The sequence below is a fragment of the Mus caroli genome, chromosome 9 (assembly GCF_900094665.2).
Source record: "Mus caroli chromosome 9, CAROLI_EIJ_v1.1, whole genome shotgun sequence".
NCBI lineage: Eukaryota > Metazoa > Chordata > Mammalia > Rodentia > Muridae > Mus > Mus caroli.
The window spans coordinates 114,901,763-114,929,323 of NC_034578.1; the positions used below are offsets into that span (position 1 = coordinate 114,901,763).

Sequence of the window (27,561 nt, forward strand, 5' to 3'; positions counted from 1 at the left end):
GTTGGGAGGCTCAGCAGGGGGAGGGGTGGGGGAAGGGGCATCCCCTGAGTCCAATACTGATCTGTCACACCCTTGGCTTGTCCTTGGTCACTTCCCTCACTGTGGCCTCTGCCTCTAGGAGGGCCCAGGCATCTTTCTCCCTGCCCCTCCCAACCTCCTGGACACCGAGTCTCGTGTCTGTCAGAGCTGCCGGTGGAGGGAGGGCTGCCCGCATGTGGCAGGGCTGCTGCCAACGCCATGGCCCTGGGGTGAGAGCTGACGTCTGTCCCGGAGCATCTCCCTGCCAAGGGCTGAGATTCCCGGCTGCATGCCTTCCCACTTGACACAGGAGCTGGCATCTGCCCCTTACAGAGTCATCCGCCACCCGGACCCCAGCCTAACCCCCATTTGGCCTGGTGACAGCTGTGACATTTTATTAGGTACAGGCCTTCTCTCACAGCCTCAGGGAACTGGGGAAGGCCCTACAGATCAAGAACCCCCAAGACTCAAAAGTGCTGGCTTTAAGAACAATAGGAGATGCTGATCCAGTCTGAGCGAGTAGCTAGTGTCCCTGGAGCATGGGAGAGAGAAGATCCAACCATGTACAGTCCTGTGGAGGGGCTGCAGCCTCAGGCTCCTTGTGTTATTTTATGTATGTGGATGCTTTGCCTGACTGCATGCATGTAAACCATATGTGTGCCTGGTGCCCACAGAGGTCAGATCCCCCGGAACCACACTACAGTTACAGATGGTTGTGAGTCTGGGGATCGGTCAAACCTGGGTCCCAGGGAAGAGCAGTCAGGGCTCCTAACCACAGAGCCCTGCTGGTGTTTCTTTTGAAACGCTCTCCTGTGGACGTTTTCATGAGACATCACTTGGCAGGGATCGCACATGCTCTCCCGCAAGTTCCATATGTATGTAAGATGGCTCCACAAGGTTACACACACGTCATGAGGCTTTGGGCTTATTAAAAAGCTGGTTGTGACCCACACCCTACGATGTGGACTGCCCTTTGAAAGGCGCTGGCTGGTTGGAAGAAAGACAATGAAGGTGACCATCAGAGTGACCAATAGCGTCAGACTTACCTTTCATATGGTGGTCATTTCTTTTCTTCTTTTTTTTCTTTATTAGATATTTTCTTTATTTACATTTCAAATGCTATCCCGAAAGTTCTCTATACCCTCCCCCCGCCCTGCTCCCCTACCCACCCACTCCCACTTCTTGGCCCTGGCATTCCCCTGTACTGGGGCATATAAAGTTTGCAAGACCAAGGGGCTTCTCTTCCCAGTGATGGCCGACTAGGCCATCTTCTGCTACATATGCAGCTAGAGACACGAGCTCTAGGGGTACTGGTTAGTTCATATTGTTGTTCCATCTATAGGGTTGCAGACCCCTTCAGCTCCTTGGGTACTTTCTCTAGCTTCTCCATTGGTGGCCCTGTGTTCCATCCATAGATGACTGTGAGCATCCACTTCTGTATTTGCCAGGCACTGGCATAGCCTCATACGAGACAGCTATACCAGGGTCCCTTCAGCAAAATCTTGCTGGTATATGCAATAGTGTCTGAGTTTGGTGGCTGATTATGGGATGGATCCCCGGGTGGGGCAGTCTCTGGATGGTCCATCCTTTTGGATGGTCCATCCTCTTGTCTTAGGTCCAAACTTTGTCTCTGTAACTCCTTTCATGGGTATTTTGTTCCCTATTCTAAGGAGGAATGAAGTATCCACCCATTGGTCTTCCCTCTTCTTGATTTTGTGTTTGGATATTCTAAGTTTTTGGGGTGGTGGTCATTTATAAGGGAATATCGCTCGGAGCTCTTGGCCTTGCTCTCAGCCAGGGTGCAAGTCTGAGAAGGGGAGCTGAGGGTGCTCGTTTTGAGTCTCATTTGTATAATGTTTCCAGGATACTGGGCCTCCTCTTGAGGAAGGGCCTGGGAGACAGGTGTGTGCACTTCCCTAAACTCGGGCTTTCTGGGGGCAGGGGTTCAGAGGTTCTTGGGGAATGCTGACACTTAAGGAGAGTGGAACCTCGCTAGGCTTCAGCAAGCTCAAGTACTTGGATGGTGACCATGTTGGCAGGAAGCTGGGTAGACTCACAAGTACCTAAGGGCAAGGACAAGGATCAGCAGGGATCCTGGAAAAGGGACATCTCTTGGGAAACTGCAAGAAGAAGACACAGCAGAGGTCTCCTAACAAATTGTCCCTAACTCTACACCTGGCCTGGGTGGAGCCACCCAGACACTCTGCTCTTAGCACTGGGCATGCTCATGCCAGGCTGGGACTGTACAAGAAAAGAGAAGGCAGGCTATTGCTGATTGCTGTGTTTCCCCCAAGAGAAATGCCACAGGCTCTGCCTATTCTCACCCAGGCCCAGGGAGGGGTTCAGGAGACACAGGGAGGGGCAGGGAGACTAGTTCCTGTGACCTCTCATCTGTCTGCTCACCGCTTTATTGGCATTTTTTGAGAGGGGAGCTGTGACAGAAGGGTTAGAATGAGGGCCAGTGATGGATAGAGCACTGGGCCATGTCAGGGAAGATTCCCAGAGGAGCAGGAGAGTCCTGACCCCGAGAAGAGCAAGGAGTGTGCTGGGGAGAGGGGGCAGCAGCTGGTGAGGCTGGAAGAGCCTGGAGCCTTGGGGGCTGGAGAGATGTGGTTACAGAGGGAGGTTGGCAGGGATAGGGGCCTGAGACAGTTTGCCTTGATCCTAAAGCAACAGGAAGCCACGGAGCAACTCTATCCAGGCTTAGTAATCTTGGATTGAAATATCACCCTGGCCACAGGGAGAAGAATTTGGAATGGATGAAGACAGCAAAAACACTTGTTGGTTGTCTCCAAGAGGCAAGACACAGGCCCCCTAACTGGACGAGAACAAGTTAGAACCAAGCAGTGGGATTTCAGAGTCACCGAGGAGGTGGGGCCCCAGGGCTTCAGTGAGGCATTTAAGATGGCATCAACGGGCCTTGGCAAGGCAAGGGAGTTGAGTTCAGCATTGGGTGATCCAGCTGGAAGGTCTAGAAATACCCAGAGTAGACTGCTGAACACTGGCCTGGGGCTCAGTGAAGAGGCCTCAGCCCAGGACAGGTTCTTCTTCAAAGCCTTGGTTGGGCACAATCAAAAGCCAGCAGGAGGCAGAGCAGTAAAAGAGAAAATGAAACCAATCAATCAACCAACCAACCAACCAGCCAACTAACCAACCAACCAGCCAGTCAGCCAGCCAGCCAACCAACCAACTAGCCAACCAACCAACCAACCAACCAGCCAACTAACCAACCAACCAGCCAGTCAGTCAGCCAGCCAACCAACCAACTAGCCAACCAACCAACCAATCAACTAGTCAGCCAGCCAGCCAGCCAGCCAGCCAACTAGCCAGCCAACCAACTAACCAGCCAGCCACCCAGCCAATCAATCAATCAACCAAACAACTAACCAATCAACCACCAACCAACCACAAGGGTTGATTATAAAGCCCTTAGATCTGTCATGGCCACGAGAGAGAGCATAGAGAGGCTGTGGACAGAACTGAAGACAGCCTTGCTGGACATACATGCCCTGTTTTCCAAGATGAATAGTGTCCTGGAGATGAACCATGGGCAGTTAGCAAGATGCTGACTTGTCAGTGAACCAGGCACTCTGCACAGTTAAGGTGGCAAGTTCAGTGCTGTGTGTATCTTACCATGATTAAAACAGGAGAAAGAAGCAGGCAAGAGCTTGGAAAAAGTGGTTTCCAGGAAGGGGAGGGAAGCACTTCCTGGGGCGACCTGCTGTATTCTGAGGTAAGGGTTTGCAGGTGAGGCCAGAGCAGGTGATACTAGGTAGGTATGCGATGACGATGATGGGACTGGCAGCAAGGAATGAGGGGATGAGAGGACCAGGAGTCCAGTGTCAAATGTCGCAGGTCCAAAGCAGCCAGTGACTCTGTGCTGAGGCTGTCCCTAGTTTGGCACTTTGGGAGTGCAGTTTCTCCTCTCCGAAGTGCCCTAGAACAAGAGGTCTTCGAGGAATGGCCTAGGCATATTTTCTCCTGGGGGGTCTGCTGTCCCCCACCGTCGTCTGTATCCCACTTGAGCTGCCTGAGCCTCTGCTTCTGGCCATTCTCCAGTGTGGACAACCTGAAGTCATTCCCAAGTCCTGAACACTCTCTCCCACCACCACTCTCCGGCCCCCGTAGCCACTGTCACTCTCCAGCCCCTGCTCATGCCAAGGCCCCCTCTCAGCCTCTTCCAGCCTCCAACATCCTGCCCCTTCCTTCCCAAGAACAGATCCCAGACCAGGTCATGTAAGCCATTTATTCGTTTGTTTGAAAAATAATGTATTCCATTTATACACGAAGCTTAGTGAGAAGTGCTCATTTACCTCAAACGACACCTGACATGTACGCATGCCCCCTCCCTCCATCCGTCTACCGGCTACTCTCTCCTCCCCTCTGTGCAGTTCTAGAAAAGGAGGCCATGCTAAGCCAAGGACTGGGGACTCGCTTGCCCCTCCCCTCAGCCACCCTGTCTGCAGCCAGCCCGGCACCTGTCTTAAGGCTCCAAGGCCATCTGCATATTCGAAACCACAGCCTCTTTCCGGCCAGCTGGGATGGCAGCCCTGCCAGCCCTGCCAGCCCCAGGCCACATTCCTGCCCATGCGGCCTGAAGTGAGTGCCAGGGAGGGACACACATCTCTCCAAGCCTCGAGAGCAAAGTACAGATCTACAAAAATAAGATTTCCACTCAGAGAGGCATCACCAGGACAGTTAGAACCAAGCCCCCCACACCGGACTCTGAGGGGACATTGGATAAGCCGCCAGGGGCAGGTGGGGCGGGAGCCAGCTGCCACCAAGGGAACCGAGGTGACAAGAAGAAACATAATACTTGACTCGCCCGCAGTGCCCCTCCTTCAGCACTGCCAGGAGCGTCCAGCCCTCCGACAGCTCGGCGAGGTAGGTAGGAGCAGCCAGCCCGCAGTGGGCAGGCGCCACTGAGGTGGCCTGTGAGGTGGGTGCCCCCAGCCGAGGGTGGCTCTGCTGGAGAGCTAGACTTGGGCAGCCAAGCCCCTGCCTGCTCAGGCTCCACCAGCCTGTCCCTTCAGCAGCGATGGTCTGGTCCTCTACAATAAAAGATTTGCATATGCTAAATAGGATTGTCAGCAGCTGAAGAGGTCACGGGGATGATTGGACTTATAAAATCGGTTTGTTTTCCCTGAAAAAGCCTTCTCAGAAGACGCCTAGGATACAGACCCTGGGCTGGGCCCAGATGCCACACTGTCTCCTCTCCCAGTGGGGATGAATGGCTTGTCACCTTCCAGGTCACAGAACCAGGCCTGACCATGCAGGGCCTTTCTCCTAGACAGGGCCAGGCTACCCTCCCACTTCCACAGTGTCTGAAGACGGTTGGAGCCCCAGTGGGAATCTCCTTGACACACGGCCAGAGGCAGAGACCCCAGGGGAGCCTGGGAAATGGAGACGGCTCCCTTTGCTGCCACAGCTGGACACAGTTCAGCGGCCCACGTGGAACAGCCTTCTTCTCCCTTGGCCTTGGGACAGGGCCTGCCACATCTCAGAAGCAAGCTATGTGCCTGGCTGTGAGCGAGGCTGGCTCCCTCGCGGCCTTGGGCTCCAATATTAATACTCTTACAGGAGAGAAAGGGAGACCAGGGTAGCTCTCTGGAAGCTTTCAATTTTTACAGCACTGACCTCAAGCGAAGCCTGACTGAGAACAGGAGACTGGAATCCTGTGGACAACAGGGGCACAGAGTGAGTTCACAGGAAGAACCCCACACTGGGGGGCCAGGAAGAAAAACCTCTCTCCTTTGGAGCCACTGACCGACCACATTTGCCTGAGGCCAACTCTGGGCCCCTGCGGCCTATGTCCTGCCCCAGTGTGTGAAGTGTGCACATGCACACGCACTCGTGTGTGTGAGTGAGTGAAGTGCTTGGGCCTTCCTGGCTCCTCAGCCCAGGTGACAGGAACCACGACCCTCCCCTTGGGTGCGAAGGATCCCATGTTAGCTCTGAGAGCAGAGTTCTCCACTGACGCTCGCTCAGGGTTAGGAAGAGGCAGTGTGAACTGCTGCAGATGTTCATGGAAAAAGATGTTCTTTGCTCGAGTAAAAAAATATCAAATATAATAAACCTATGAAAGCTTGTTCACAACATGTATAGTGTGTGCTTCCCATTTCACCTCAGAGGGGGACAGAGTTGCTGTTCAGAGCCACGCGGCGCTGCCTGGCCAGACCCGGCTACTAGGGTGTGCCAGGCCTCTACCAGCCAGGGTTGCTCGAGCCGCCTCTAGCTTCAACACAGACACACAGAACTCTGCCGTGTGGTTCCTCCACCTGGAGGTTCCCCTGTCACCCCCAGAGCTAGGAAGGCCTTAGCCGACACTGGTTTCAACTGCATAAGGTTTGTCAGGATACAACAGGGCATGTCCTGGCCGGACAGTGGCCAGGTTCACACTATAGACTCTCGGTCCCTATCTGGAGATGGAGGGAAGTCTGCAAGATCTTCGCTGCGGCTATAGTCCGACGCCCGCACTGGGAGGTTATCACTGGTGGCCCTCGTGACGCTGTCATAGGACGGGGGGAAGGACGTGGAGGAGATGGAAGAGCTGGAGAGGGGACCGCTGCGCCGGGAGAAGTTCTCATTCATCATGTAGGCAATGAGTCCCTCTCGCTCAGGGGCATCCTCATCAGAGAGGCCACTGCTGCCCGCTTGCTGGCGGAAGAGGAAGGAAGCATGCTTCACTGAGCGCTGCAGGAGGTGCCTCCGGAAGGCCCGCTGGATGACCGTGGCCGACACCTCCTCGTGTTTTCGCCGCAGGGTGGTGGTGATGGGCTCATAGGAGATCTTGGATGGATTGGCCGCCATGAACTTCTCCTCCATCTGGATCTTCAGGGCATCCATCTCCCCAGACTCCCCAAGCACCCTCTTGGTGAAGGCAAACAGGATGTCCATACAGTGGATACGGTCCCCGCTCACCATGGGCAGGTCCATATTGATGAGGCTTATCTGGTTGGGCTTGGCGATGCGGAGCGGCTCAGACAGGGCATCAGCAAAGTCGGACAGGGCCAAATACTCAATGAACTGGGTGGCCTCCGGGTCAAACTTCTCCCAGATCTCATAGAACATGTCGAAGTCGTCCTCGCTCAGGGGCTCGGTGCTCTCTTCTGTGGCCACACTGAAGTTCTCCAGGATGATGGCAATGTACATGTTGACCACGATGAGGAAGGAGATGATGATGTAGGTGGTGAAGAAGAGGATGCCCACCGCTGGGCTCCCACAGTTCCCCCTGGAGCCATTGCTGTTGGGCAGGTTGGGGTCGCAGTATGGGGGTCCTGTGTTGAGGATGGGGCTGAGGAGGCCGTCCCAGCCAGCCGACGTGGTGATCTGGAAAAGGCACAGCATGCTGTTGGCAAAGGTCTGGAAGTTGAACATGTCGTCGATGCCAGCCTCCCACTTGACGTAGGCAAAGTTGGCCATGCCGAAGATGGAGTAGATGAACATGACGAGGAAGAGGAGGAGGCCGATGTTGAAGAGGGCGGGCAGGGACATCATGAGGGCGAAGAGCAGTGTGCGAATCCCCTTGGCTCCGCGGATCAGCCTGAGGATGCGGCCAATCCTGGCCAGACGGATGACTCGGAAGAGCGTTGGGGAGAAGAAGTACTTCTGGATGATGTCGGAGAGGACAGTGCCTGTGGGAAACAAGCAAGACTGCAGCCACCACTCTTCTTCCAGGCCATGCTCACCGAGGGCAAGTGTGTCTGTAAAGGACAAAGCCCTTCCAGGAAGAACAGGTCATTGGGACGTTCTAGGACTTGGCCTCCTCTTGCCTCTATGACCCAGGAGACAAAGACCTATAGTTTGCTAAGTGTTTTCTCAGCTCTGTTATTCTAATTGTAAGGATGGACCTGTACAGTGGTATATCAGGACATCAACTATACATGGGCTCTGAAGCCAGAGGGCCTTCAGCACTGCATCAGCCTAGCAGGAACCAGAGCTCAAGGCTTCCAGCTCCTCACTATTCAAATGCTCTGAAGATCAGCAACCCAGGGATCTCCTGGATCCTCACTGGAAATGTCAGGCCCCACCCCGACCCCTAGTCCATCTCCTCCTAACAAATGCAGTCACTGCGGGTGCATATGAAGAGCCATGATGCCCCGGTATAGTGTCTCTGTAACAGTTCCCGTCACTCTCTGGCTCTGGACTCTTCCACTTTGGCGTGTCTACTTTAAGGACACAGGTATATTACAGGAGAAAGGGTGAGGTAAACTTGGGGGTGCAGGGACCTCTCCTGGCTCTGTCAGGAGTGCTGCGGGTTGACATGTGCCAGGAGCATGGGGCTATGCCCCTTTCAGCCTTCATTTCATTAGACGTCCCAGAGCCCAGCACAGTCAGCCACAGGCTCCCTCCCAGATGGAGCCTAGAGAAGTTAACTAGCCCGAGTGACAAGCTGGGACAAGACCTAGACGCTCTCGCTCCATGACAGCTCTTAGCCACACTCTGGGTTGGTCCAGAACCAGGACCAGCAGATGATTTGGAAATACACGCTGTACCCCCCAAAGCCTCTGAGACGCCAGTGGTCTGCTCGAGTTGACATCCTGCACCCCTTACACTGCTTTCTAGCCCCATGAGGCACACTGCCATCCTTACCTCCACCCAAGTGGGGCCTTGGGACATTTCCAAGCCTACCTCTTGTTCTAAATGCCTGCCCATCACTGCGGTGAAATGAGAACCTGCCCTAACCTCTGACTGCATTTGCCAGAGGTACATGACATCTATGGCAGAAAAGCAAAGTTAGAATGACCCCAAAGACAGATGTGTACTAATGGGTGTGTGTGTCAAGTATTGACAGCAACAAAGACAAATTATACAGGGTCAAATTAGACCTCATTAAAATAAAAACAAAAAAAAACAAAAAAAACCCACTTCTGCTTCAACAGGCGTCACCAAAACAGCAAAGCAGAGAGAGGGAGGAGATATTCTTGATTTGTATATTTGATAAGGGATTGGAATCCTGAATAGATAAAGTGCTCTTACAACATGACAATAAATACGATAAATTACTTTAATTTTAAAAAAGAATGAAGCTGGGTGTGGTGGCGCACGCCTTTAATCCCAGCACTCGGGAGGCAGAGGCAGGCGAATTTCTGAGTTCGAGGCCAGCCTGGTCTACANAGTGAGTTCCAGGATAGCCAAGGCTATAGAGAAACCCTGTCTCGGAAAAAAAAAAAAAAAAAAAAAAAAGAAAGTTTTGAGATAGCTATTCTCTATGCAAGATAAACAAATAGCTAGTAAACAGAGAAGAGACATTCAGTGTCATTAGCCACCAGGGCATTAGAAACCCAGACACCAGTGAGGTAGTGCCATATCACCAGGATGGCTGTAAGTATCATTAAAAACCCAGCCATATGGCGGTGAGGAGGTGGATTAATGGGAGCTCTGACCACCAATGGTGACTGGGCAAATGGTGCGGCCACTTTGGAAAATGGTTCGGCAACTCTTGGATATTTCATGGCTGCCAGGAGCTGAGGGGGAGCAGGCATGGAAAGAGGCTAACATTATACACTGATGGTTTCTCAGTTCTGTGACAATCTAGTCATGTTCTGCATAACAATCATCAAGTCAATGGCAGACTGTAGTGTAGACCCTCCCACAGGGTCACACTGCTCAGTAACCTGGCAGCCGTCTTTGTGTTAGGTAAATTCCGCGATGTTCACAAAATGAGGAAATCGCCTATTGACACATCTTCCAGAACGTCTCCCTGGTTAAGCAGTGCCTAATGATATGGAAACCCACAGAGTGCACACTGTCAAGGGAATTCTAAGTTAACCTGCTGCGAGTTTTATGGCACATGAATCACGTCTCAATAAAGCTCTCATATTAGAATTTGGATTCCAGCAGAGTGGTGGTGGTGCACACCTTTAGTCCCAGCACTTGGGAGGCAGAGACAGGTGGATGGATCCCTGAGTTTGAGGCCAGCCTGGTCTACAGAGCAAGTTCCAGGACGGCCAGGGCTACACAGAGAAACCCTGTCTAGAACCCCTCCCCTCAAAACAGAATTTGGGTTTGGGGCTGAAGAGACATGGTGAGGATCTTGTCTGTGTTACTCTCTCATCCTGTGTCGTCCCCCCCCCCCCCCCCCCCCCCCCCCCCCCCCGCCCTCAGGAAAACTGCAGGAGGCAGGTGGTTCTGTAAAAGAGCACATGTTGGACTGTAGAGTTTTCCATCTCCAGAGATGATTGATATCTTCTACACTATCACGTGATCTATCTCTCATTCTTAGGGACCTGCCTTGCCTCTTCTTCCTTCAGCCTCAGCTGCAAGCTTCTGTTCGGAGGGTAGGAGAGTCTCTGTCGTGGCCATTCCTCTTTCTAGCCTCAGCTTTAAAGTTTTCTGAATAGCCACAGAGCTGTGTCCTAGGGAGGGCAGGGTCAGGATGGGATACTGCGTTCTCTTCAGGTAAACTTAGGCCTGAATGGGCCCTGACAGTCAAGTTCTTTTTAGAGTGATGTGTAGGTCTGTGCATGTGTGTGCAAGCATGCATGTGAGGGGATATACATGTGTGTGGTATATGTGTGTGCGTGTGTGCATGCTTGTGCATGTGTGCTTATGTGTGCTTGTATGTGTACGTGTGCGTGCTTTCGTTTGCTTATATGTATGTGTGTGTGTGTGTGTGTGTGTGTGTGCTTGTGTGTGTGTGTCTAAAGGGAAGTCAAGGAAGACAGAGCAGATGAGGAGCTACGGCACTAAGTAGAGTGCAGAGGGCTGGATCAGACACACACACGACCCGGGCAGGACTTCCCCGTCCAGCCAACTTGCATACCCACCAACGATGGAGAGGATGACAACCACGAAGTCGAAGATGTTCCAGCTGTTGGTGAAGTAATAGTGGCGCAGGGCAGCCATCTTGACAATACACTCTCCTGTGAAGATGGCCACGAAGAGCAAGTTGATCTTGGCCAAGATGTTGACTTTCTCAGGGCTCTGGTCATCCGTCTCTACCATCATGGTCACCATGTTTAAACAGATGAGGAACATGATGGTGACATCGAAGGCCTGCTTGGTCACAATGTCGAATATGAAACCCTGGTACTTGTTCTGGAAGAAGAGGCGAGGGGCTCAGTGCACAGGGATCCTAGAAAACTTGCCAGTCAGCCCAGACAACTTACATCCTACTCACCCTTTGTGAGACTACAGCCCACGACCCTCACCACACAGCATGTGTAGAGGAGGAAACCATGGAGGTTGACCAGATGGCCTTCCGGCCTGTGGACTCCATCCCTTCCTGGCAGAGGCCCGGCCCCCAGCTCCCTCCTCTGCCAGGCCACCCTGATGCACCTTCAGATAGACGTCTATCCTGAGTTTCAGCACACTATCCACGTGCTGCTCCTGGGCCTCATAGTCTGGAGGTTCAAGGTCAAATTTAAACTTCAACCCTAGCACTTGTATATGCCTCCACATTAACATATTTTCGACATGTTATCTTATGGAGTAGATGTTATTTATTCTATTGAATAAAATTCTATCTGTATGTTTCTAAAAACATCTCTTTTGGGGGGGGGGTTCGCGACAGGGTTTCTCTGTATAGCCCTGGCTGTCCTGGAACTCACTCTGTAGACCAGGCTGGCCTCGAACTTAGAAATCCGCCTGCCTCTGCCTCCGGAGTGCTGGGTTTAAAGGCGTGCGCCACCACGCCCGGCTTTCTAAAAACATCTTATTTTAAAAATGTGCACGTGCGTGACTGCAAATAGGTATGCACACACGTGAATGCAGGTTAGGTGCCTGTGGGATACAGAAAATGTTACTGGACCCCTGTAGCTGGAGTTCCACACAGCTGTGAGGAAGCTGCCTGATGTGGGTGCTGGTAGCTGCAGTCAGGTCCTCTGCAAGAACAGTATACAATTTTAACCACCCAGCCATTCTCCAGCTCTTCTATGTGCCACCAACTGTAAGGGAGCCCAGATTATTTGAAGGAAGAGGGAGGATTGAGAGTGATGTTCAGTCCTCACCCCCTCGGTTTGCCACCCCCAATCTAGGAGGGAAGAGGATGAGTGGGGAGGAGGAGGAAAGCTCTGTCCAACTGGCTTGTGGATTAGGGCCAGCTCACCTAAGGACTTTGAACAAGTCTCCCCTTTTTTGTTTGCTTGTTATTTTTAGGACAAGGTCTCAATACGTAGCCCTGACTGGAATTGAACTCACAGTGAGCCCCCTGCCTCTGCCTCCCAAGTACTGGCAGGTACCGCCATGACCCAACTCCTCATCCCATTTTCACGAAGAATGGCTTGATGGGGCCAAGAAAGTCAGGCTAGCAGAGAGTCCAGCACCACCCTGGCCCTACTCGAGGGGATAAATCCAGTTCTCCAAGGAGCCCAGTGTTCTGAGGATGAGACTGTGAGTGGGGGGAGGGATGTGAATGCCCACTACACTGCCTGGAAAGAATATGTGTCCCTGAAAGGAAGGAGGGGGCTCACTGGAAGCAGCTGAGTTCCTGTGAGTATGTAGTGTGCCCTAGATGACACCACCTGTCCTCATGCCTTCCCCATATCTGCGTGAGCCTCGGGCTTCTGTGTGGGAGAGCAATCCCAGAGTCCCTCTCAGCTGAGCAGCAGCCTGAAGAGCCCTTGATGGGAGGTTTCTTTGATGGAGGTGCCCAGGGCTCCCGTGAGACCCTCCCGACTCTGCCAGGGAGCCTGGCTCACCAGAGGCCGTGGGATGGGCTTCTGGGGTTTCTTGGAGCCCAGCTTCTTCATGGCATTGTAGTACTTCTTCTGCTCCTCTGTCATGAAGATGTCCTGGCCCCCTAAGTATAGAAAGACAGCACCCGCATAATTTTGGGGTTTTCAGGACCTTGCTTCCCAAGTGAAGGTGCCAGGCTCAACCATTTCGTAACTTCCTGTCTCAAATGTATATCTGGAGAGATCTTCCCCCCCAAATCTGCCTTTCCAGGGTCCCCTGGATGGATGGGGGGGCCATCCCTGTTCTCTGGTTTTGTGGCCTGCAGATCCAGTGTTCACCTGACCCTCTCCCTTGGCTCAGCTCAGGCAGGCCTAGACTCCTCTCTGAGCATCACTTAGTTTGGCTGCTGCTAATCAACGGCTTCTCTGGTGCATCTCCTTGGGCCCCTGCACATCCCCACCCATGACTCTTGATCATAGACTGGGTTAAGAGTTCACAGTCTCACCCCTGAATCTCTTAGCTAGATGAGGGCAGGAGGAGACCCACTGAAGTCCCCTCTGTTCCTCATGGCCACCTCACACCCCTCCCCACCCTATTTCATCTTAATAAAGAGGCTCATCCCTGAGGTCCGATGGGGACCTCTGGCTCCCCGTCCCCCTCCCCCCGCCCCGTCCCTGGCGGAGCCAGTACTCTACGTATCTTTTTCTTCTGCTGGTTGAAGTTATCAATGATGACACCAATAAACAGGTTGAGGGTGAAGAAGGAGCCGAAGATGATGAAGACGACGAAGTAGATGTACATGTAGAGGTTGTCCTCCCACTGCGGCTGCTCCTCATACTGCGGGGAGAAGCCAGGCGGAGGCGGTCACACAGGCGGGAGGGATGGAGCCACAGTGGGGCTGGTGTGCGAGTGTGTGGCTGTAGTGAGGTCATCAAGTGCATGCAGGTGTGCATGCGTGTGTGTTTACGTGTGTGTAAGTACATGTGTGTATATGTAGAGGTTGTCCTCCCACTGAGGCTGCTCCTCTTACTGCAGGGAGAAGCCAGGCAGGGCAGTCACACAGGCGGAGTGGGACTCTGTGTGTGTATTTATGTGTGTCTCTCTGTGTGTTAGAGCTGAGTGGAGAGGATGGTGGCAGGCAATGACAGGCTAAGGGGTGACCCCATATCTGTGTGTCCAGGCCCTGGGCCCTGACACTAAGCTGTCTCTCAGTCTTCTCCCCTCAAGCATCTGTATGACTGGGTGGGGCACAAGGACCAAGGAGGAACTCATCTCTGCCTGCTGCTTCCACCTGTTCTCCTGAGCAATGAACAAATCATGATGGGTTGGATCTGGTGGGATCGAAAATGTGTTTAGACTCTGGGGACTGCATGAGAGAACCCACAGCCTTGCTCCAGGGCCAGGCCTGAACACTAGGAAGTGCTCTTAGGCGTGCTCTGTTCCATCCACAGGCTGGGCTTTCAGGCCGGGAGGCCAGGAGGCCCACATACTAATTTTGTTGTGGGCTACACACACATAGACACACACATGCACACGCATGCATACACACATGCACACATGCATGCACTTGATAGCCTCACTACAGCCACCCTACACATACACATGCCAGCCCCACTGTGGCCCCATCCCTCCCACCTGGGTGACTGCCCTGCCTGGCTTCTCCCCCACAGCTGGTGGCAACCTACCCCTCTGGAGTCCACAGCCGCATACATGATGTCCATCCAGCCTTTAAATGTCGCCTGTGAAGAAGAGACCATGAAGGTCATCAGATTTGGTGATCCGCTTCAGCTACAAAGAACTCCCATCTCAATTAGGCCAGGATCAGCCTCCTACAAGAAGCAAGCAGGCCCTAGCCCACCTGTTCAGTAGTGCTCAAAAGGCTGGGTGGCCTAGGGGAAGGCCTCAGGTAGGGGCTGAGGATGGAGGAGAAACACCAAGAAGGCCATGTTAGCCTTCTCAGTTGAGGCCTCTTGTCTGGTAAGGCTAGGAGAAGGTTCACTCCTCAAAAATATACATTTCAGACTCTAGATCCCAAGGCTGGTCTGTGTCCTGCTGCTCAGAGGACCAGCATCTTGCCTGTAATGACAGATCCTTTCTACCACTGTTCCGGTGAGGGGCTAACAACTCGCTCTCTGGAAGGAAAAGAAAAATCCCTAACGTATTTGCCGATTTCTCTGATGTAAATGTTCCCCGTGCCGTGCTGTGACCGATGGGAAGAGAGGCGAGACCCACAGTGTTAACGCGCACACAGCACAGACGGCAGCCACCCAGGCGGTAAAAAAGCACGCCAGGCTCATGTGTTTTAGCATCACTTAGTCATAAAGTTTAGTTTTCTCGTAAAGGTTGTGTTCAACAACCAGCTTGTAACATGTCTGCAAACGTGACCCTCAAGTCCAGTGAGCCAGCATCAGCAGAACCTAGCACACCTCACAAGGCTGCGGCCGAGAGGGAAGGAGGCTGTGTGAAGGAGTCAGGGCTCTGGCATTGGCTCTGCATCGTCTGTACAGTTGGGGCCCGCTGTGAGAATTCAAAAGGAGCTCAGAGCTCAAGAGACATTCTTGGTGGTGAGACCAACTTTCCAGGGAAGTCCCACTGGGTCCCCAGCAAAACCTAACCCTTCCCCAGGCCTCCCCTGGAGCCACAAGCTTGGCTCTGCATACTCTCCCCCTCTCTCTTATTTTAAGGTTTATTTTTATATTTGCACATGTGTATGTCTGTGTTGGAGGTCTGCGCATGTACATGGGGTACCGTACCCTCAGGCCAGAAGAGGGTGTTGGGTCCCCTGGAGTTGGAGCTATAGGTAGCTTCGTGCAGACTGACATGGGTACTAGGGACTTAATTCGGGTGCTCTGGAAGAGCAGGAAGCACTCTCCGCTGCTGAGACAACTCTAGTCCCACTAGTATTCTGGGTCTAAGCGTTCTCCCCCAACCTTCAGACAGGGTCTCTCTGTGTAGCCTTGGTTCTCCTGGAACTTGATCTGTAGACCAGACTAGCCTTGATCTCAGAGATCCTACCTGCCTCTGACTCCTGAGTGCTGGGATTAAAGGCAGGTGCCAACACCACCTGGCTAAGAGTTCTTAAATTTTTTTTTGTTACTAAAGAGTTATGTGTGTGTGTGTGTGTGTGTGTGTGTGTAGGCCAGAGGTCAGTATCAGGCATCTTCTTCAATGGCTTTTCACATTATTTTATTACATGTATGTGTCTGAGTGTGTACATGTGTGTTTACCATACCATTCTTGTGGAGGTCAGAGGGCAACTTGCAGGAGTTGGCTCTCTCCTTCCACCGTGTGGGCACCAGGGATTGAACTCGGTCACTAGGCTTGGTGGCAGCTGCTTCACCAGGCCTCTGTCACCGAACTTTCACTGAATCTGGAGCTGGCTGGTCTGGCTAGTCTGGCTGGCCAGCAAACCCCGGGGATCGTCCTGTATTTACCTCCCTAGTGCTGTGTTTAGGGGCATGTGCCACTACAACTGGCTTATGACGTGGGTGTCTGGGATCTGAACATAGATCCTCGTGTTGGTGTGGCAAGCCCTTTACTGACTGAGCTGTGTAGGTTGATTTTTATGACAGGTGTTATAACCACTAAACCATCCTGCCCATAAAGTAAATGGAAAATCAAGAGGACCGGCACATCAAAGATGAAAGCAGACATGCTCCTTTTGGGGGTCGGGGTGCGGACTGAGGATTCAGGGCCGTGCAGGTGGTAGGCAAGTGCTGTACCCCTGAATCATATCCCCATCCCAAATGTAGCCTTTTAAGCAGCCTGAGACATTTTATGACAGAGGGTGGTCAGTTACAATTTCACCAACAGTTCAGTGTCTGGGCAGTCGGCAGTCTTTTGTATCTAGCCTGTGCCACCTAAAGAGGTCAACTCAATTGATGGCTGGGAACTGATCCTATCTCATGCTGTCTTGCCCCCAGGCCAGTCACCCTGGACAAAGTGTCCAATCTATAAATGAGAGTCTGAGGACTTGGCACAGAGCCACTACCCAGGGCCCTGTTACCCTACTGCAGGGACCGCCTGGCCTGCTCCTGCCCATGCCAGGGTGAAGGGCAGATATCTGAAGCACCAATGGAGGAAGGGAGGGATCCCTGTTCTTCCATACTCACCACCTGCAGCAGGGCCAGGTACCCAGCCCCCACGTTGTCAAAGTTGACTTTCACCTTGGTCCAGTACAACTCTCCAGTCACATTGAAGGACTCACACTCGCTCTTGTTGTTCACGATGGTGTAGTTCAGAGGCAGGTCCCCTTCGGTCTGGTTGATGCACCTACCGAACTTCCCAGCGAAGAGGTTCACGCCCATGATGCTGAAGATGAGCCAGAAGATGAGGCAGACAAGGAGGACGTTCATGATGGAGGGGATGGCGCCCACCAGCGCGTTGACCACCACCTGTGTGTGGGCAGAGAGGAGACTTAGTTCTTGAGGCTGCCAAGAGCATATGCCCTTTTCAAGACTTCGCCCCCTCTGCCTGGTGGCCACAGGTGGCTGTGGGGGTGGGGGTGGGGTGGGGATCTTCCAGTCATGAAGGCTAGAGCTTTGGTGTCAAGTGAGGGAGTCAGAGAGAATCAAGAGGCCTTTTTATCCTCGCCCTAAACGCTGAGGTAACTCCAGAATGCATCAACCTTTCCCCTTCCAGGCCCCCAATTTTAATAAAAATGGGGTCTCTACTCGCTAGTCAAAGCTGCCAGGATTGTCCTCGCATTGGGGTAGGGCAGGCTTAGACACAACCGAAGGCTTTAGGCCCTGTGTCAGTCCTTCACGTCCTTAATTCTCTGTGGCAAACTTCTGGTTTATTTCAGGGTGGCTGTGACAGGGGGAGGATGGCTCCCCTGAGGTATACCCAGGAGACCCATGCGCTGTGTCTGCAGGCTGTGGCTCCTGAGTCTCCATACGGTGGCTTCCTGACAGATACATCTGGGGAACTTCGGTCCAAGCATGGTCCAAGCCTGGCTGTCTATCACACAGATGGGGGTGAAGCTGGGCAGATTCTGTGACGACACAGAGGGTCCGCTGCTGAGATGGGGGATGACATTCTGAAGCAGACAGCACAGCCCTGGAGTTGGCGGGAAACCGTGCTCCCGAGTGCTCCCCAGGGCACCAAGCTTTCTGCGTAGTTTGCCCTTGGCTGGCACTGCAGCCAGCAGCCACATCAGAGGCATTCCTGGCACCTGGCATCAGTGTGTCCCTCTGGAATCAAGTGTCCTTGGCTCCCAAAGAGACGTTTAACTCTGGTCCCATCACTCCCTTGTGTGTGGGAGTCCCTGCCAGGACTAAGTCTAATTGGTGGTGCAGGCAAGGTTCAAAGCCATCCCACAGATGATGGGCTGTGTGACGGTACTTGCTGAGGCAGTAGGACATTGTTTCGTGAGGCTGTGAAGAGCTGGGTATGTTAAACCACACACACACACACACACACACACACACACACACACACACACACACGTACGCGCACACACACACCACCCCTTCTTTCTTAGTGACTGTCAAAGTTAATTCCTTTTCAGTGCTGGGGGCAGGGTGTCAAACCCAGGGCCTTACCCACTGAGGCAAACGCTGGGCTAGAGACCCACATTCTCCAGCCCTCGGGACTGTTTTTCTTGAGGGCTTTAAAATCTTGTCTCATAAAAATGGATGGATGGAACTGGAAGAGATGAAGCGAGGTAACCCAGGCTCAGACAGACAGCCGCTGTTTGTTCCCCTCATATGTGGATCCAACTCCCAATTTTTATATATGTACATCTATGTGGGAGTGAGTGTGGGCGGACCTGGAAAGGGGCCATGGAGTGGGGGATGGGAAGACGCTTTAAGGGAAAGGCATGGGGAGGGTAACAGACAAACAGGATACAAAACCGGGAAGGGGACGAGAAGGGCCGGGGGCAGGGAGATGGGATGTGGGGGAACCAACGGGAGCTAAGTGTATATAAAAATGTCATGAAGAGATCTGTTACTCTGCATGCTAACTAAAATTATTATTTTAAAAAAGAAATAGGGTTGCAGAGACAACCCGGCCTGTAACAGCCTGAGAGCAGGAGTCTGGTTCCCTGAACCCAGGGTGGAAGGACAAAACCAATTCCTAAAAGTTGTCTTTTGATCTCCAAATGCATCCGGTGACACATAGGGCCCCTGTGCTCACAACACACACACACACACACACACACACACACACACACACATTTTTAAAAAGATATGAAAATTTGCCTTATATACCCACATTCTTTGGTAAAATGTGGTAACACCCCAAATGTCTATGGGATCAAACAGGCATTTGCTAAGCCATGAGCTTACACTTGGCAAACTGTCACCTGCAGGGGAGAACACAGTCCCCTCCACAACACCTTCCCTGGCTCCTGCTACACTGCCCTTCACTGTCACATAAGGACATGGGAAAGGCAGTCTATGACTGCCAGGAAGTGCGGGACTTCAGGCCAGCCTGGAGAGCAGCACACAGGGTCCTGGGTCCCTGTGGCAGAACAGAGACAGAGAGAGGGCCATGGTGCCAATGGGCCTGGGTATCAGCAAGATCATGCTCCACTGAGTTCTCACCTTCTCCCTGATCGTGAGGGCTTGAAGAGCCTTCCCTGGAGATTCTAGACTACACTCCTTCAAAGTCAGTGAGGAGACCACATAGCTTCAGGCCAGGCGTCTCGTTCCAGCAGCTGGGCACTCAGCCCCACCCTCCCCCACCTGCTGGGTTGGCAGAGGCTCCACTCACCCTCATGCCCTCGAATCGTGACAAAGCCCTCAGGGGTCGAAGTGCACGCAGTGTCCTCAGGGACTTGATGGGACCCATCTCGGCAAAGCCTAAGGTGTTGGCCACGAGGCTGACCAGCGAGACCTACGGAGAGGGGTAAGGGTGTAAAGGCAGGGAGAGCTCCAGAAACAGGCAGTAGGCAGGCTCTCGGTTCATCCAGACGGGCTGGCCACTTTTCCTTTACTGGTCCGTGAACTGCTAGGCTAGGCTTCCCGGGGCCTTGAAGGCCCTCTAGAGAGCCCGCTACATGTGTGTCACAACCACTGACCCCATGACCTAAGATGTGTCACTTCTGTTCTACCCCGTGTGGCTGAGCAGAGACAAAGCCTGGGCTTCTATATCCGACCTTCCTTCCAGTTGGTCCCCTCTCTCCCTGAAACATCTATCCTGGAGAAGCATACAAGCACCAGAGGCTCATGGGGCACTCCCCTTAAGTTGAACTTTGTACCATTACCATCTTCTAAGGACCTAGGCAGGGTGGGTGACACTGGAGGACTCTCTGCTCTCTGCTCCCCACATCCCGTCCTCAGCACTCCCCTGCTGTGGACCTCATCGCGCAAAAGGCCCAAGAACTAAGGCCTATACTTCTCTACCCTCTCGTGACCACAGAGTGGAAAAGGTCTCTTTCCTGGACCTCTGGCCCTTTAATTACCCTGGTGCTGTGGGCGGGAGGGCTGTGGAGAGGAAGCACTAGGTGGCCAAGGAGCATTGAGAAGGCCCAGCTCAGCTTCCAGGGTGCTTCCCCCACTCCTGGAAGATGCTGGAAGGCAGAGTGACGTGTCAGGGCCCACCTCCCCGAAGGTGGAACAAGTCTTCGTGGGTCTGCCTGTCGCTCCTTAGCCACCTTTGACATCTCCTTCTAGCAGACGCTTCTATGTCTGGACTCTGGATTCCCCCATCTCAGAGGAGGGTTACCCCATCCTTCCAGCTGTTCTGGCTGCAGTTTCGAAACTGTCCCCACCTGCTTTGAGGCCACGCCTGACCCATCAGGATATCCTGTTGGCCCTGCCTTCAATGCGGCTGACTGTGGAGGTTCCGCACCGCCTTAGGCCAGGCTCACTTCCCCCTGGCTTACAGCCTCCTCACCCTGTTCCAGAGTCCAGCCGCACTTCTCCCTTGCCTACAGAGTATGGGGCCCTTTAAGTGCAGAAGCCAGTGTGTGGCGTCCTTCCACTTAAAGCCCTCAGCTGCCCCTCTCTATCTTTCCTTCAGTGGTGCTGGGGACTGAACCCAGGGCCTCACACATGCTAAGCCAACACTCTGCCACCGAGCTACATCCCAAGTCTTCCCTTTCCTTTTTGATTTTGAAGCAGGGTCTCACTAAGTTACCCACCTGGCCTTGAACTTGCAATCCCCCTGCCTCAGCTTGAGTATGTGTGATATAGGCCTGACGGTCCTCCCTTTTCAACCTAAATAGAAGTCCATGTTTTTGCGAAGGCCTTGTGAGCCTTTTCTTCCTCCTGTCTCCCCCCCAACCCCCGCCCAGCCACTCTGGGGTGGCTTCTCAGATGTGTCAGGCATAGTGCTTTTGAAGGTTCTGATAAACCCCTAGGAGTCAACCCTCAGATCTGCCCCAGGCAGCTCAGCAGCCCACTCTAGCTAGGTTATTTGAAGTGTGCCTGCGTCACCTCTCTACCCTGTGCCCTGGGTTCTAGACTTTTAATAGCTGGCCTTCTTTGGGTTCTCCCTACCAATTCACCCCCACACATAATGTCAAATTGCCTCCACCTCCCTTTTTGAGACAAGGTTTTGTTATGTAGCCTTTTGGTCTGGAACTCATAGCAATCCTACCGTCTCAGGCTCGGGAGTGCTGGAATTATAGGCTGTGCTTTCATACCCAGCTAATGTGCGTGCTTATTTATTTAAAACCGCCTTTTACATTGACTTATTTACCAGGTGCACACATGTATAATGGTACATGTTTGGAGGTCAGAGGATAACGTGGAGGCGTTGGTTTCTTTCTTCCATCCCGTAAGTTCAAGGGATGGAGCTCAGGTTGTCAAGCTTGGCAGCAAATGCCTTTACCCACTGAACCATCTTGACAACCCCTAATGGGCATAGTTCTATTTGCTTTATTGTTTGCTGTCACATGTGTCTAGGTGTGAGACTGTTAGACTTACAACAGTCCTTGAACATTGGCCGGGACTAGCTGGAGTCCTGGGATCACCTACGACCTGAGGTCTGGAACTGCAGGAGACCTGGGACAGTCTGAAGCTTGGGACCTCCTAAGACCTGAGGTAACCTGAGGCTGAGACCACCTGGAGACCTGGGACCACCTGAGGCTCAGACCACCTTTCTTACGGTGTGGCTAATGCTGCTTAAGCTGGAATGGCCGCAGGAAGGGCATCTCCTGCTCTGACCTCAGCTTGCTTCTCAGAAGGGTTTTTCCTGTTTTAGCCTGGAAGCACTGTTGATTCTGCTCAGCCTTGGGTTCCCTGGGTTTTGGTTGGTGGACTTCCCAAGAAATCCTTTGCCTTCCTCAGACTGGGTATCTATCCCTCGGGTGGCCTAGCGTCCCAAGAAAGCATCAGGAAAAGCAGACCAGGGGTCCCCAAGGCAGCTCTGGGAGGATCCTAGGCCCTACTTTGGCCTCTTAGCAGAACCTTCACCTCAGGGCTGAGAGAGCCGGGCCAGGCTGCACCCACCCCAGCCCACTGCCACACACTCAGTGTTCTCTCGGTCAGGCGGGGTGATAGGTAAAGGCTAGGCTGGAGCCCAGGCACCTGGTTCTAGGTATATTCTCCATCCCACTGGGTCTCCCAGACACCATGGTTGAGACCCTAGGTGGTGGCCTAAGTTGGCTTTTGGCTAGGACTATTGGGGCTGAGTCTCTCCCCTGCCAATGAGTCAGCTCTGCTGGTGTGTAAACCCCAGTGTCAAACCCAAGGACCACTAACAAATCCATACTTTCTGGAAAGTGGCAGCACATCCCGATGGCCACTCTTCCCAGGGATGTGCACACACCTGGGCTCCTCAGCCCCTCTTTCTTCACTGAGAGTAGATTCAAGGACCCGAGCATTGTCTCTTCCTAGCTGCATCTGCCTCCCTGCTTTATCTACAGGGCCCACACTCATCCTGCAGTCTCTGGAGTCCAGGAAGCTCAGGGGAAAGGGGCTTCCCTTGATCTCTCAGTCCCTGCCATCCTGGGACACAGCCTGGGCAGACAGGGTCCTCAGGGGTCAGATGGTCCACTCAGCCATAGTACAACACAGACACACCTGTTCACCTCCTTCCTCCGGTCATCCTGATGGCATGTCCAGCCACTGCTCCTGTCCCAGGACCCTGCCTGAACAGATCTCTGTTCTCTGCCTGTCTCCCACAGATCCTGCTCCGAGTCAGGCCTCTGCTCTCAGTTGCCCTCTTCCTCCCTGACCCGAGGTCTAGGCTTCAGTCTCCTGGTTTCCTTCTGCTCACCTGCCATACAACACAGCTTAGCACCCCCAATTCCACGTGGCGATTCTGCGTGGCCCTGTCTTTCCATCTGCCGTGAGCCCCCACCTCTCGGGTCCCTTCCTGTGCCCACTCACGTCCACAATTAGGAAGTCCAGCCAGCACCAGGCGTTGGTGAAGTACTTCTTGAAGCCGTAGGCCACCCACTTGAGCAGCATCTCCAACACAAATACGTAGGTGAACATCTTGTCGGCGTACTCCAGCAGAACCTTGACGGTCTTCCGCTCCTCCAGGTAGATGTCCTCGAAGGCCTGTGGGCAAGGCAGACGGAGGGCAGAGAGTCCCGGTCACTGCCAAGCAGTTCACCCAGCAGGGGCACAGTTCCCAGCTGCTGAGGAGTGGGGAACCTGAGACCAGACACCCGTGAAGGAGGTACATGGTACAGTCAGGGGCATGTCAGAACTGTAGGTAGCTAGCTGGGCAGGGCGTGCCCCCCCACACCAAAGAGCAAGCATTTGTTCCAGGCTAGCGTGTTAAGATTGCTTTCCTGGCTGGGCTTGGTGGTGCGGGCCTGTAATCCCAACTGAGGCGGAGGCAGGGATACCACAAGGCCAGCCTTAGCTGGAGAGAGACAGAGGGGGAGGGAAAGAGGAGGGAGAAGAGGGGGGAGGGGAAAGAGCTATCAAGGCTAGCTTGGGTAACTCGCGTGAGATCCTGCCTCAAAAATACAAAGTAATAAATAAATGAACGCTGGCTTGTAGCTCTATTGGCCCCCCCCCCTTAGCATGCGCTAAGCTCTTGGTTTTGATTCCCGTCACAGCAAAAGTAAAATCATGAAATGAAATTATTTATTTATCTAAATCATGTGAATTAAATAAATAAATAAGATGTAGAAGACAGATAATTAACCTTTCCCAAGCATTTAAACCAGAGAAGGGGAACAGGTGCTCAGCTCATGGCTTTCTGCTGGGCACAGTGCGCAAACCTCCTCTGGCTTCCCCTCCATGTTGAATTTAATCTACTTATCTTGTATATTTACCGTTTTCACGGGGATTTATACTGGACTCCATTCTAGCAAAGACCAAGACCCCCTTATAATGAACACACTTAATAAACAAAAATCCAAATATCAGCCACATGGCACTTATTATTTTTAATTAATTGATTTACTTATCACTTGTTTTGAGACAGGATTTCACTGTACAGCACTGGCTAGCCTGAAACTCTCTCTGTAGACCAGGCAAACACTGAATTCACAGAGATCCACCTGCTTCTGCCTCCCAAGTGCTGGGGTTAAAGGAGTGCATCACCATGCCCACCCAGCTAAAGCAGGATTTTCAACAAGCCCTGATGTTCAGGACAGAGAGGCCCTCCTCAGGATCTAGAGGTCAAAGGTGAAGCCTCCGCCAGGAGCCCTGTCTTGCATGTCTAAGGCTCAGGGACCACCTGTCCCCGAACAGTAAGGATGAGAAAAGGTCCCCTCCCCCTTCCTCATCCCTGCCTCCACTGGCGCATCCCCTGCCCCTGAGCCACCAGAGAAGTGGCTGGGGCTTCCGGCTGCCCTTCCTCCTCTGCTCTACTCCTCTCCAGCCAGAGTGCTCTGAGGCTCCCTGTCTAGGCAACATGTCACCGGGGATGCTGGGGAGCTGCGTCCTTCTGTCACCCCTGGGCCCCTGTCTGACTTCAGGGCCTCTGCTGTGATCCAGGGATGAGTACTGTATGCAGTGCCTAGGGACACACAGCTGAGGCCCCAGTATGGCTAATTGGGCCTGTGTGGGCAGCAAGGCAGTACAATCCAGGCCTCAGATGGACTCGGGAACCTTCAAAATAAAAGGAGGTCCATTGGTCTGCTTATGTCTATGAATTTATTTTTACTGAAATAAAGAAAAATAATATGCTTCCTAGGAATCAAACAAGGCCTGGGGATATAGCTCAGTAAAAAGCATGCATAAGCTCTGGGTTCAAGCTCTAGAGCCCTACATAAATTCTCTCTCTCTCTCTCTCTCTCTCTCTCTCTCTCTCACACACACACACACACACACACACACACACACACACACACGACACACACCCTAGAAATGATCAAAATTGACATTTCCAATTTCATGAACATACTGGACTGGGCGCAAGCATTCAGATACCATACATTGAGAGAACTCGTGTATGTACATGTATGCACACATACGCCGAGTGTGGTTTTATTGGATACATCAAACATTTGCTTTGAAATGGATTTAAATTATTTTTATCTTTTAATCATGTGTTTTTGTGTATGTGCATGTAAGTGCAACACCCACTGAGGCCAGAAGATGGCGTCAGATCTCTTGGAGTTGGAGTTACAGCCGGTTGCGAGACATGAGCCCTGAACTTAGATCCTCTGCGAGAAAAGTGAAAAGCTGGGTGTAACACGAGAACTTGGGCGGGCTGAGAGAGGAGGCTTGCCAAACAAACAAGGGGCTACATGGTGAGACCCTGTCTAAAAAACCAGCCAACTGAGCTGAACAAGATGGCTCAGAGGGTATAGGCGATTGAGATCCTTGGGAGCTACGAGATGAAACTTCCTGCAAGTTCTCCATGGAGTGTGTGCACGCAAACCAACGCAGTAAAATTGTAAAATAATCCTTTAAAAAACAAAAACAAAACCCTAATGAACCAAATAAGAAAACCAAAGAGATTACTTTTTCCATCAAAGTCATTTCCAGCAATGGCTCTGAACCTTTGCTCACTAACGTGAATACATTAAATTCCCATCAGCCTTCTCGGAGGCTGTGCTTAACTAGGGGCAGTACTAACGCCAACAGCATGTCGATTTGTTGAGGGTGCAGTTCTAGATTCCTGATGTCAGAACAAAGGTGTGGTCTGGGGACAGACTGTGAGCAAGCCCAGAAGAGATCAGTTGGCACTCCATCCACGGAGCACTCTATTCTAGTCTGCTGTGTGCCTGCCCTCTAAGTCCTGTTTGCTATGCTAAATGTGCATTTCCACATATCTAATATAGTGATATCACTGGTTATAATGTGCACGTAGCATAATCTTTGGCACTGTGTTAAGAAAGCCATCACCTGGGGCCTGGAGAGATGGCTCAGTGGTTAAGAGCATTGGCTGCACTTCCAGAGGACCTGGGTTCGAGTCCCAGCACAAACATGGTAGTCTGTAACCCCTCTTCCAGGGGGTCTGACACTCACTTCTGGCCTCCTCAGGCTCCGGGCACACACATGGTGCACATGTATGCACTCAGGCAAAACAACCAAACACGGAAAAGAAACCCTGTTTTTAAAAAGTCCTCATCTATTCTGAGACCAGAAAAAGGAATTCTCTCCTTTCCTCCTTTTTTAAAGTTTGATGGTTTATATTATGATTTTAATATATATTTGGTAAAGAGTAAATATGTATTTTAATAAACTTTCCTCGGTGGTTTGTCACTGCTCCAACATTTTATTAAAAAGTCCACACAAAATCTACCAATCAGAAGTCAATCTTACTGTGTGTGACATTTCTCTATTTACGTAGATCTACCCCACGCCTTTCTGGTGTCAGGTTTTGTTTTTTGTTTTTGTTTTTTGTTTTTGTTCCTCTCAGTGCTGGGATGGAACCTAGGGCCTGGCCTGTTTCCAGACAAGGGTCTGTCACTGAGCCACACCTGAGCCACACCCGCTCCCCTCTGCTGTTCCTCGGCCACACCCACTCCCCCCTGTTCCTCTGATGCTGTCTGTTCCCATGACCTTTTTGGTTTGTTTGTTTTGTTTTGGGTGATTTTGAAGATATATTTTAGTGATATTTTATCCAGTTCATTCAAAATCATTATTAGAGTGTTACTTTTATATGTTTGTGGGGTTGGGACATGGGCAGGCCATAGCACAGGTGTCAAGGTCAGACGTCAAGAGTAGGGACCTGGCTGTCTCCTTCCACCACGTGGGCTAGGGGTGGGAGGTGGGGGAGTGAGGGGGAGGGGCGGTAACTTAGGCCCTCAGGCTTGGTGGCAAGCAGCTTTTCCTTCCTGAGCCTTCTCTCCAGCCCAGAATTAACTGTCTGTCGACTGCTCTAGATAGAGCCTTCTTACCTCAGACCACAGCGTGGTGGAGTCTGTCTTTTTCTCATCTCTTGCAAGCCATTATACTTACTTAACAGACCTCTCTGTTACATTTCTGTTATATCTGTCCCCAGTGATATTTTGTGGTGTCATTTTTAACAACAGGAAACTAAGAAATAGCAGAGAAGCTATTGCCTTTCCCACGCACATAAGACGGGATCAGCCGCAGCGGCTCTTTGTATCCTGCTTTACAGTTGGCCAGGGTTTGGGTTTTGTTTGTTTTTTATTGTTTATTTTGTTGAAGATTTATTTATTTATTTATTTATTTATTTATTTATTTATTTATTATATGTAGTACACTGTAGCTGTCTTCAGACACTCCAGAAGAGGGAGTCAGATCTCGTTACAGATAATTGTGAGCCACCATGTGGTTTCTGGGATTTGAACTCAGGACCTCTGGAAGAGCAGTCAGTGCTCTAAACCGCTGAGCCATCTCTCCAGCCCCCTCTCCGGTTCTTTTATGATTGCTTTTTTTTTTTTTTAAGTCTTTTTGTGTGCATGCCATGTATGTGCTTGCTCACATGTGTGAGCAGTTCATGCATGTGGAGGTCAGTCAGTTCATGCGTGTGGAGGTCAGTCAGTTCATGCATGTGAAGGTCAGTCAGTTCATGCGTGTGGAGGTCAGTCAGTTCATGCGTGTGGAGGTCAGTCAGTTCATGCGTGTGGAGGTCAGTCAGTTCATGCGTGTG

At 52.1% G+C, this 27,561-nt stretch overlaps 1 protein-coding gene across 5 annotated transcripts in view; it reads right to left on the minus strand.

Annotated features, from left to right (window-relative positions):
- Positions 1-4,248: 4,248 nt before the first annotated feature.
- Positions 4,249-27,561, minus strand: part of Scn5a (sodium voltage-gated channel alpha subunit 5) — a 98,351-nt gene continuing 75,038 nt past the window's right edge. For 2 of the 5 annotated variants that reach the window (XM_021171629.2, XM_029481482.1), the window contains exons 21-28: positions 22,920-23,093; positions 19,354-19,476; positions 16,749-17,030; positions 14,322-14,375; positions 13,336-13,473; positions 12,660-12,764; positions 10,788-11,058; positions 4,249-7,652 (exon numbers count right to left, since the gene is read on the minus strand). In XM_021171629.2, coding sequence (XP_021027288.1) covers positions 6,412-7,652; positions 10,788-11,058; positions 12,660-12,764; positions 13,336-13,473; positions 14,322-14,375; positions 16,749-17,030; positions 19,354-19,476; positions 22,920-23,093 — 2,388 coding nt within the window. In that variant the 3' untranslated portion in view covers positions 4,249-6,411. The remainder of the gene's footprint in view (positions 7,653-10,787; positions 11,059-12,659; positions 12,765-13,335; positions 13,474-14,321; positions 14,376-16,748; positions 17,031-19,353; positions 19,477-22,919; positions 23,094-27,561) is intronic. The other 3 variants (XM_029481483.1, XM_029481484.1, XM_029481485.1) reach the window with 3 other exon arrangements.